The 11956-nt window shown below is 43.8% G+C and overlaps 1 protein-coding gene across 1 annotated transcript; it reads left to right on the top strand.

Annotated features, from left to right (window-relative positions):
- The first annotated feature begins 9510 nt into the window (after window positions 1–9510).
- On the top strand, window positions 9511–10940 carry LOC147092429 (putative G protein-coupled receptor 139). Its single transcript, XM_085975591.1, has 2 exons — window positions 9511–9580; window positions 10000–10940. Exons 1-2 carry the CDS (start codon window positions 9511–9513, stop codon window positions 10917–10919), a joined length of 990 nt encoding a protein of 329 aa, XP_085831717.1. The 3' UTR covers window positions 10920–10940.
- The last annotated feature ends 1016 nt before the right edge of the window (window positions 10941–11956 follow it).

Below are 11956 nucleotides of genomic sequence, written 5' to 3'. Positions count from 1 at the left end.
TAAATAGTACAGAAGGAGCACGGTCATCTCTACTGTAGGTGTAGGATATAAATAGTACAGGAGGAGCACGATCATCTCTACTGTAGGTGTAGGATATAAATAGTACAGGAGGAGCACGGTCATCTCTACTGTAGGTGTAGGGTATAAATAGTACAGGAGGAGCACGGTCATCACTACTGTAGGTGTAGGATATAAATAGTACAGGAGGAGCACGGTCATCTCTACTCTAGGTGTAGGATATAAATAGTACAGGAGGAGCACGGTCATCTCTACTGTAGGTGTAGGATATAAATAGTACTGGAGGAGCGCGTTCATCACTACTAAAGGTGTAGGATATAAATAGTGCCGGAGGAGCACGGTCATCTCTACTGTAGGTGTAGGTTATAAATAATACAGGAGGGGCGCGGTCATCTCTACTGTAGGTGTAGGTTATAAATAATACAGGAGGGGCACGGTCATCACTACTGTAGGTGTAGGATATAAATAGTACTGGAGGAGCATGGTCATCTCTACTGTAGGTGTAGGTTATAAATAGTACAGGAGGAGCACGGTCAACACTACTCTAGGTGTCGGGTTTAAATAGTACAGGAGGAGCACGCTCATCTCTACTGTAGGTGTAGGATATAAATAGTACAGGAGGAGCACGGTCATCTCTACTGTAGGTGTGGGATATAAATAGTACAGGAGGAGCACGGTCATCTCTACTGTAGGTGTAGGGTATCAATAGTACAGGAGGAGCATGGTCATCTCTACTGTAGGTGCAGGATGCAAATAGTACAGGAGGAGCACGGTCATCACTATTGTAGGTGTAGGGTATAAATAGTACAGGAGGAGCACGGTCATCTCTACTGTAGGTGTAGGATATAAATAGTACAGGAGGAGCACGGTCATCACTACTTTAGGTGTAGGATAAAAATAGTACAGTAAGTGCACGGTCATCTCTACTGTAGGTGTAGGGTATAAATAGTACAGGAGGAGCACGATCATCACTACTCTAGGTGTAGGATATAAATAGTACAGGAGGAGCACGGCCATTTCTACTGCAGGTGTAGGACATAAATAGTACAGGAGGAGCACGGCCATTTCTATTGTAGGTGTAGGATATAAATAGTACAGGAGGAGCACGGCCATTTCTACTGTAGGTGTAGGATATAAATAGTACTGGAGGAGCACGGCCATTTCTACTGTAGGTGTAGGTTATAAATAATACAGGAGGAGCACGGTCATCTCTACTGTAGGTGTAGGATATAAATGAAACAGGAGGAGCACGGAGTTCTCTACTGTAGGTGTAGGATATAAATAGTGCAGGAGGAGCACGGTCATCACTACTGTAGGTGCAGGATATAAATACTACAGGAGGAGCACGGCCATCTCTACTGTAGGTGCAGGATATAAATACTACAGGAGGAGCACGGTCATCTCTACTGTAGGTGTAGGATATAAATAGTACAGGAGGAGCACGGTCATCTCTACTGTAGGTGTAGGATATAAATACTACAGGAGGAGCACGGTCATCACTACTCTAGGTGTAGGATATAAATAGTAAAGGAGGAGCACGGTCATCTCTACTCTAGGTGTAGGATATAAATTGTACAGGAGGAGCACGGTAATCTCTACTAAAGGTGCAGGATATAAATAGTACAGGAGGAGCACGGTCATCACTACTGTAGGTGTAGGATATAATTAGTACAGGAGGAGCACGATCATCTCTACTCTAGGTGTAGGGTTTAAATAGTACAGGAGGAGCACGGTCATCACTACTGTAGGTGTAGGGTATAAATAGTACAGGAGGAGCACGGTCATCTCTACTGTAGGTGTAGGATATAATTAGTACAGGAGGAGCACGGTCATCACTACTCTAGTTGTAGGGTTTAAATAGTACAGGAGGAGCACGGTCATCACTACTGTAGGTGTAGGGTATAAATAGTACAGGAGGAGCACGGTCATCTCTACTGTAGGTGTAGGATATAAATAGTACTGGAGGAGCGCGTTCATCACTACTAAAGGTGTAGGATATAAATAGTGCCGGAGGAGCATGGTCATCTCTACTGTAGGTGTAGGATATAAATAGTACAGTAAGTGCACGGTCATCTCTACTGTAGGTGTAGGATATAAATAGTACTGGAGGAGCACGGTCATCTCTACTGTAGGTGTAGGTTATAAATAGTACAGGAGGAGCACGGTCATCTCTACTGTAGGTGTAGGTTATAAATAATACAGGAGGAGCACGGTCATCTCTACTGTAGGTGTAGGATATAAATGAAACAGGAGGAGCACGGAGTTCTCTACTGTAGGTGTAGGATATAAATAGTGCAGGAGGAGCACGGTCATCACTACTGTAGGTGCAGGATATAAATACTACAGGAGGAGCACGGCCATCTCTACTGTAGGTGCAGGATATAAATACTACAGGAGGAGCACGGTCATCTCTACTGTAGGTGTAGGATATAAATAGTACAGGAGGAGCACGGTCATCTCTCCTGTAGGTGTAGGATATAAATACTACAGGAGGAGCACGGTCATCACTACTCTAGGTGTAGGATATAAATAGTAAAGGAGGAGCACGGTCATCTCTACTCTAGGTGTAGGATATAAATAGTACAGGAGGAGCACGGTAATCTCTACTAAAGGTGCAGGATATAAATAGTACAGGAGGAGCACGGTCATCACTACTGTAGGTGTAGGATATAATTAGTACAGGAGGAGCACGATCATCTCTACTCTAGGTGTAGGGTTTAAATAGTACAGGAGGAGCACGGTCATCACTACTGTAGGTGTAGGGTATAAATAGTACAGGAGGAGCACGGTCATCTCTACTGTAGGTGTAGGATATAATTAGTACAGGAGGAGCACGGTCATCACTACTCTAGGTGTAGGGTTTAAATAGTACAGGAGGAGCACGGTCATCACTACTGTAGGTGTAGGGTATAAATAGTACAGGAGGAGCACGGTCATCTCTACTGTAGGTGTAGGATATAAATAGTACTGGAGGAGCGCGTTCATCACTACTAAAGGTGTAGGATATAAATAGTGCCGGAGGAGCATGGTCATCTCTACTGTAGGTGTAGGATATAAATAGTACAGTAAGTGCACGGTCATCTCTACTGTAGGTGTAGGATATAAATAGTACTGGAGGAGCACGGTCATCTCTACTGTAGGTGTAGGTTATAAATAGTACAGGAGGAGCACGGTCATCTCTACTGTAGGTGTAGGTTATAAATAGTACAGGAGGAGCACGGTCATCACTACTCTAGGTGTAGGGTTTAAATAGTACAGGAGGAGCACGCTCATCTCTACTGTAGGTGTAGGATATAAATAGTACAGGAGGAGCACGGTCATCTCTACTGTAGGTGTCGGGTTTAAATAGTACAGGAGGAGCACGGTCATCTCTACTGTAGGTGTGGGATATAAATAGTACAGGAGGAGCACGGTCATCTCTACTGTAGGTGTAGGGTATCAATAGTACAGGAGGAGCATGGTCATCTCTACTGTAGGTGCAGGATGCAAATAGTACAGGAGGAGCACGGTCATCACTACTGTAGGTGTAGGATATAAATAGTACAGTAAGTGCACGGTCATCTCTACTGTAGGTGTAGGATATAAATAATACAGGAGGAGCACGGTCATCACTACTTTAGGTGTAGGATAAAAATAGTAAAGTAAGTGCACGGTCATCTCTACTGTAGGTGTAGGATATAAATAGTACAGGAGGAGCACGGTCCACTCCACTGTAGGTGTAGGATATAAATAGTACAGGAGGGGCACGGTCATCTCTACTGTAGGTGTAAGAGGTAAATAGTACAGGAGGAGCACGGTCATCTCCACTGTAGTTGTAGGATATAAATAGTGCAGGAGGGGCACGGTCATCTCTACTGTACGTGTAGGATATAAATAGTACCGGGGGGGCACGGGCATCTCCACTGTAGTTGTAGGATATAAATAGTACAGGAGGAGCACGGTCATCTCCACTGTAGTTGTAGGATATAAATAGTACAGGAGGAGCACGGTCATCTCTACTGTAGGTGTAGGGTATAAATAGTACAGGGGGGGCACGGGCATCTCCACTGTAGTTGTAGGATGTAAATAGTACAGGAGGAGCACGGTCATCTCCACTGTAGTTGTAGGATATAAATTGTACAGGAGGAGCACGGTCCTCTCTACTGTAGGTGTAGGATATAAATAGTACAGGACGGGCACCTTCAACTCTACTGTAGGTGTAGGGTATAAAAAGTACAGGAGGAGCACGGTCATCACTACTGTAGGTGTAGGGTATCAATAGTACAGGAGGAGCACGGTCATCTCTACTGTAGGTGTAGGGTATCAATAGTACAGGAGGAGCACGGTCATCTCTACTGTAGGTGTAGGATATAAATAGTACAGGAGGGGCACGTTCATCAAAACTTTAGGTGCAGGATATAAATAGTACCGGAGGAGCACGGTCATCTCTACTGAAGTGGTAGACTATAAATAGTACCGGAGGAGCACGGCCATTTCTACTGTAGGTGTAGGGTATAAATAGTACCGGAGGAGCACGGTCATCTCTACTGTAGGTGTAGGATATAAACAGTACAGGAGGAGCACGGTCAACTCTAGTGTCAGTTTAGGTTATCACTGGTAGTGGAGGAGCACGGCATCGTCTAGTGTAAGAGTAAGAACTGCCAGAGAGCTGACTCATGAATCTGAGTAGTATAAACAAGGGAGGTTGGTGTGCAGTTTGTCACGGAGTGCCGCTTGACATAAAGTGAACATATTAGGTGTCTGGTAAGCATGGGAGTTAGGTGAAGTGGAGGGAGGACGTGCTGCTTTGCCTTGCATTTCCTAACTTCTCCCTCAGAGTGGTGGCGGACCTGAGCGGGAGCAGAACGAGGCCCGCGAGCGGGGCTGAAAGCATCAACAGACCTGCAACAACAAGAGAAAACTTCCGTGTGACGTCACAGGTAAAGCAGGTAACTGATTGGTGGTGACTGTGGGCTGACGTTTAAGTTAACATATAGCATATAACTAAATTTTAAAAACGAAGCTTAATTTAATTAATTGAATATATTAAGCGAGGAAAATACTTTGATTTCCACTAAACTAATTATTTAAATAAATAAAATAATGGGAGAACAGGAGATGTGTTGCTGCTGCAATATGTCGGAGCTTGTGCTCATTTTAGTCCAGCACGCCTACATCTGTGGTAAGTGTCTGAGGCTCGAGGAACTTTGGCTCTGATTTGAGGAGATGGGAGATGGAGTACGAGCTGTAGACATTGCGAGATATCAGGAAGGGAGAAAGTCACTTCGACTTTTGATCCAGGAGGCAGCCACACCATTTATACTAAATACTTTAGAATTGAAACGTTGTCAGGGACCGGATGGTGTGATTGCAAGTGAGGCAAGTACCGTGATCCATGAGGTAGTACTGCAGGAGCCTCTGTCCCTGCACTTGTCCAATAGATTCAAGGTCCTTGCAACCCTTGTGGACCAGTGCGGGGACTGCAGGGAGGACGACTAAACTGACCACAGCACCGTGGTACAGGAAGCCGTTCAAGTGTGAGGAGTAAAAAGGAAGGTGGGTGTTGTAGTCGACGGTATAGCTAGGGGGATAGACACTGTTCTCTGCAGCCAGGAGCGTGAGTCCCGAAGGCTATGTTGCTTACCTGGTGCCAGGGTAAAGGACATCTCCTCCAGGCTGGAGAATAACTTCGACTGGGAGGGGGAGGATCCAGTTGCCATGTTCATGTAGTTACCAACGACATAAGTAGGATTAAGAAAGAGGTTCTGCTGAGAGAGTTTGTGAAGCTAGCGACTAAATTAAAAAGCAGAACCACGAACATAATAATCTCTAGATTATTACCTGAGCCACGAGCAAATTGGAATCGGGCCAACAGGATCAGTGAGAAGAATGGGTGGCTCAAAGATTGGTGTGGGAGAAGAGATTTCGATTCGTGGGGCACTGGCACCAGTACTGGAGCAAGAGAGAGCTGCTTCATTGGGACGGGCTATACCTGAACCATGCTGGGACCAGAGTTCTAGCGAATCGAATAACTAGTGAGTTAGATAGAGCTTTAAGCTAAATAAGTGGGCCAGTCACGGGGGAGAGACATCTAGAATGCTAGAGAGAAAAGTGAAGGAAGCAGTGCAGGACAGGGATTGATGTAAGGATACCAGATTGTGTCAGGAAGGGACAGAGCGTACAAACAAAAGAGTGCACTAACAAATAGGGACCTGGTAAGAAAAATGGGAAGACAAATATGCCCATAGTACCAAAAATGTTTTGATATAAAAAAATGTTAGAAAGACAAATCTAAAGGCACTGTATCTGAATGCACGAAGCATTCATAATAAGGTAGACGAATTACGAGCACAAATAGATATAACTGCATTCACAGAGACATGGCTGCAGGGTGACCAAGACTGGGAGCTGAATATCCAAGGATATTCCATATTTAGGACGGATATGTGAAAAGGAAAATGAGGTGGGGTGGCGTTGTTCGTAAAGGATGAAATCAAAGCAATAGAGATAATGGATATTGGCTCAGAAAATCAAGATGTAGAATTACACAAGGTGTAGCTAAGAAGCACCAAGGGACAGAACACTTTGGTGAGAGTTGTATATAGGCCTCCAAACAGTAGTGGTAATGTAGGGGACGGCATCAAACAGGAAATTAGAGATGCATGTAACAAGCATACTACAGTAATCATGGGTGTATTTAATCGACATATAGACTGGCCAAATCAAATTTGCAATCATACTGTGCAGGATGAATTCCTGGATTGTGTATGAGATTGTTTTTAGACCTGTAAGATGAGGAGCCATCTAGTGAGCAGGCTATCAAATATTGGGCATGGTGCAATGAGAAGTGGTTAATTAATAATCTTGTTGTGCGGCAACCTTTAAGAAGAGTGACCATAGCATGATAGAATTCTTCATTAAGATGGAAAGTGAAGTAGTCCAATCCGAAACTAGGGTCCTAAATCTAAACAAAGGAAACTACGAATATATGAGGAGGGAGTTGGCTATGATAGATTGGGGAGCTTCATTACAAGGCATGCCGGTGGATAAGCAATGGCTAACATTTAAGGGACGAATGCATGAGTTGCAACAGTTACACATTCCTTTCTGGTGCAAAAACACAAAAGGAAAAGCGGCCCAGCCATGGCTAGCAAAAGAAATTAAGGATAGTATTGAATCAAAAGAGGAGTCATATAAAGTTACCAGAAAAAGTAGCAAGCCTGGGGATTGGGAGCAGTTTAGAATTCAGCAAAAAAGGACCAAGAGATTGAATAAGAGGGGAAAAATAGAGTATGAGAATAAACTGGCAAGGAACATAAAAGCGGCTTCTACAAGTATGTAAAAAGTTCAAGATTAGTGACAACAAAAGCAGGTCCCTTGAAGTCAGAAACGGGAGAAAGTAACATGGGAAACAAGGAAATGGCTGAGCAATTAATCAAATACTTTGGTTCTGTCCGCATGGTAGAGGACACAAATAACTGTCCATAAATGCGAAGGAACAAGGGTCTAGTGAGAAGGAGGAATTAAAGGAAATTAGTAACAGTAATAAAATTGTGTTAGAGAAGGCAATGGTACTGAATGCCGATAATTCGCCAGGGCCTGGAAATCTGCATCCCAGAGTAATAAAAGAGGTAACCATGGGTATAGTGGAGGCATTGGTTGTCATCTTCCAAAATTCTATAGATTATGGAACAGTTCCTGCAGATTGGAGAGTGTCAAATGTAACCCCACTATTTAAAAAAGGAGGGAGGGAGAAAACAGGGAACCACAGACCGGTTAGCCTAATATCAGTAGTAGGGAAAATGCTAGAGTCTGTTATCAAGGATGTGATAACAGGACACTTAGAAAATATCAACGGGATTAGACAAAGTCATCATGAATTTTGAAAGGGAAATCGTGTTTGACAAACATACTGGAGTTTGTTGAGGAAGTAACTGGTAGAATAGATAAGGGAGAACCAGTGGATGTGGTGTATTTGGATTTTCAGAAGGCCTTTGAAAAATTCCCATAAAAGAGGTTAGTGTGCAAATTTAAAGCACATGGAATTGGTGTTAATATACTGGCATGCATTGAAAATTGGTTGACAGGGAACAAAGAGAAGGAATAAATGGGTTTTTTTCGGGGTGTCAGGCGGTGATTGGGGTGTACTGCAGGGATCAGTGAGTTGGCAAATACATGGCAGATGCAGTATAACGTGGATAAATGTGAAGTTATCCACTTCGATAGGAAAAACAGAAAGGCAGACTATTAGTTAAACGGTGATAGATTGGGAAATGTTGATGTACAAAGGGACCTGTCATTCCTTGTACACCAGTCACTGAAGGCAAACATGCAGGTACAGCAATCAGCTAGGAAGGCAAATAGTATGTTGGCCTTCATTGTAAGAGGAGTGGAGACAGGAGCAAGGATTTCTTACTACATTTATACAGTGCCTTGGTGAGACACCACCTGGAGTACTGTGTGTAGTTTTGATCTCCTTACCTAAGAAAGGTTATACTTGCCACAGAGGGAGCGCATCGAAGGTTCAGCAGACTGATTCCTGGGGTTGCAGGACTGTCATTTGAGGAATAGACTTGTATTCACCAGAGTTTAAAAGAAAGAGAGGGGATCTCATTGAAACAGTTAAATTCTGACAGGGCTAGACAGAATGGATGAAGGGAGGATGTTTCCCCTGGCTGGGAAGTTTAGAGCGAAGGTTCACATTCTCAGGAAACGGGGTAGGACATTTAGGACTCAGATGAGGATTCATTTCTTCACTCAGAGGGTGGTGAACCTGAGGAATTCTCTACCACAGATGGCTCTGGATGCCAAGTCACTGAATATATTTAAGATAGAGATCGATAGATTTGCAGACACAGAAGGCTTCAAGGGGTTTGGGGAGAGAGCGGGAATATGGTATTGAGATAGAGGTTCAGCCATGATCATATTGAATGGCGGAGCAGGCCCGAATGGCCTACTCCTGCTCCTATTTTCTATGTTTCTATGTTGGTTAGCACCCGCAGTGGAGGAGCAGGGGCACGTCTAGTGTAATTTGTGGGAGCTAATATTACCAGTGGAACAAGGTCATCTCTAATGCTGCAGGACTGTTTCATGTATTACTGGATTTGTTTCAGCGCCTGTTCTGGAGGCGTTGGAGCACTAGGAGTCAGTGAAGGGCTGGGTCAGGGCGATGGCTGCCATTGTAGCTGTTTCAACCAGTTCTGCTGGAATAGGGTCAGCTCCAGTAGTGGGTGATTCCAGTTTCCATTTGTAAAGGATGTTTGTATTGTGTGTGTTTTTCAAACTGTACAATAACAATTTAATTGATTTCTCTTAATCGGAATTAACAGTAAAAAAAAGCAACTTACCTCAGTCTATTTGTTAAATGACTGTAACTAATGCCAATTATGAGTTAACCTGATTGACTCCCTGGCGGATTGATGTGTGGATAAGTATAGGTTCCCCTCTACTGTCTCAGCCGTGCGCCAGTCACAGTCTTTCAGCTCCAACTGAATTGATCCATTCTCACTGAAAATGGGGCGACCAGCTATTCTGCTGATGAAAGAGATTTACTACCCGATTGTTGCAGCTTTCGGTGTCCCCGGTGAGCCACTGTAACCTGCTTGTTGTTAATCGTTGTTAACGTCTCCCTGTTCATATCGCATGTTGGATAGTGTAACAGTTTTACGGATGTCAGCATGACACAGTGACCGCGTGTCCACGCTGTCCACGTTCCCGTTAATACCATAACATTACTGATGTTACAATGTTCTTTGAAGCTCAAACACAGGGATTTTAGCGGATTTCCGGACCGTTTTGTCCCCCCGTGCAGAGTGAGCGGTGCAGCAGCTCATTAAATGTGTGGGTGGGTTTCCCAGGTAATGGCTCCAATACTAATCCTGTTCTCACACTGCTCCGTGTTGATAATCACACTGAATGGAGTAAAATGCTCTCCACAGGTATCTCCATATATAATTCAATTAGACGCTGGAACATTATTTTTCTCCTGTCTCTTTCTTACAGCGAACCTGATGACAATTGTGATTCTCTCCCGAGGAAACTGCGGCCTTTCCAAGTGTATCTCTGTCTACATGGTGGCCATGGCAACAGCAGATCTACTGGTCATGATCTTCAATGTAATGGTGTATTATATTTTCAGTTATCACTTTCCACTTTCATTCCTGTCCCAGACTCCCGTGTGTAAGTCCAATCTATACATGAATGCTGTCACCTTCGATTTGTCTGTTTGGTTCACCGTCTCCTTCACATTTGACCGATTTATAGTTATCTGCTGTCAGAAGTTTAAAGTAAATTATTGCACCGAGAGAATTGCCGTCATGGTTACAACAGCGTTCACGGTTCTAATCTTATTAAAGGGCATTGCCATTTTGTTTGCATATGAATCTCAGCAAATAATTAACAACGTGCAGTGGGGCTGTCGGTCAAGTGTTGCTTTTTTTTCCTCCCCTTCAGGTGTAGCGTATCTCTGGTTTCACACTGTATGGCTCGTTTGGCTTCCCTTTACCTTAATGGCCTTGTTTAATTGTTTGACTGTCAGACGTATTTTAGTGGCCAGCAGAGCCCGCAGAGGACTCCGGGGTCACAGCAGTGAGAATCAGAGCGATCCAGAGATGGAGAGCCGAAGGAAATCCATCATTTTGCTCTTCGCTATATCGGGCAGTTTTATATTGCTGTGGCTGACAGCTGCCGTCAATTTTTTAATTACCAGAATGTCGAACATCAATTATTATCGAGGCGACCGCACAAACCCAGCGTATATCGCCACTGAAACCGGAGCTATGCTGAAACATTTGAGTTCCTGCCCGAACACGTGCATTTATGCAGCGACCCAGAGGAAGTTCAGAGAAGAGCTGAAGAAGCTGCTGAAATCTCCCTGGACTCAGATTCTAAGATTGGTTAAACATGAAAGAAAGCCGAACTAGAGCTTCGGTAGGGACGTTGGAATTCCGTTCTAGCTCGTGTTTTAGCTTAGACCGGGGTTCCCTCTGCTAACCGCTACATAAGGGTTTTTCTTGTAAAAACTCACAGGTACGCGACTATATTTGCGGCCCTTTGTAGCATTTAACGCCAACAAGGACTGTGGTTTTCCGCAGTTCTTTGGCCGAGTGTCTCATTCCAAACAAGGACATTCCCCCTTATGTATGAAACATGTCAACGATGAAGTGAAATTTAACAGTGGAATATAATAGTTGATCAATGGGTTTAATATCTGATCCTGAGAGGACTGTAATCAATTCTATCAGATATTGCTCGGATCAGTCACTAGTTTTAGGGAAAGATTTTGTCGTTTTCAACTCTCGGTCCGGTTACTTTTTCCAGCAGGTTTGATGAAAATGTTGCTTGGACTGATTGCAGCTGCAAGGGCCGCTTCACCCCTTCTCCTGGGAATAAGGAGCAGTGCCGCTGTTCCCTTCTCAGTGTTGCGATGTTTCACCATGTTTTGAATGTTTACTGGAGTTGCCTCGGTATTACCTGTTTTTTTTTTCCTGACGTATTGATTAATGAGAATGAGTTGAAGGCTGTCCAGCAACATTAAATAAAGTTGTTACTTGCTGTTACTAAATGTATCATGGTGAATCTGCGTGTTATTAATGTGAATCAGCGACCTTGTAAACTGGTAACACAGTGTAAGAAATAAGAATTTATAGTCGGGGCATTTCAGGCATGGATCAGTAATCAAGACTCTCAGATATTTACATGGAATACTCCGCTGTGTGTTAGTGCACTAACAGAAGAATCTAATATCCCCATCCCTTTACCAACTGGCATTGAACGGGTACCCCCAGTGCAAGGCCGTGTATTCATAGCTCCGTCCGGCACCACTGAGGACCTGGGTTTGAGAGTGTTTCTCGCTGTAACGGCTTCAGATAAGGTTTCGAGCCAATTAACTAGCATTTTGTTCGTCCGATAATTTCAGTGCCTCGGTTAAAGCTTTTTTCCAATTTATTCTGGAGTATAT

This window comes from Somniosus microcephalus, unplaced genomic scaffold, assembly GCF_052327205.1.
Source record: "Somniosus microcephalus isolate GS21.2 unplaced genomic scaffold, FLI_Smic_1.0 unresolved_chr2, whole genome shotgun sequence".
In the NCBI taxonomy this organism is placed as follows: Eukaryota; Metazoa; Chordata; class Chondrichthyes; order Squaliformes; family Somniosidae; genus Somniosus; species Somniosus microcephalus.
The sequence above is the reverse complement of the archived record's forward strand: the minus strand, read 5'-3'. Positions and strand labels throughout refer to the sequence as shown.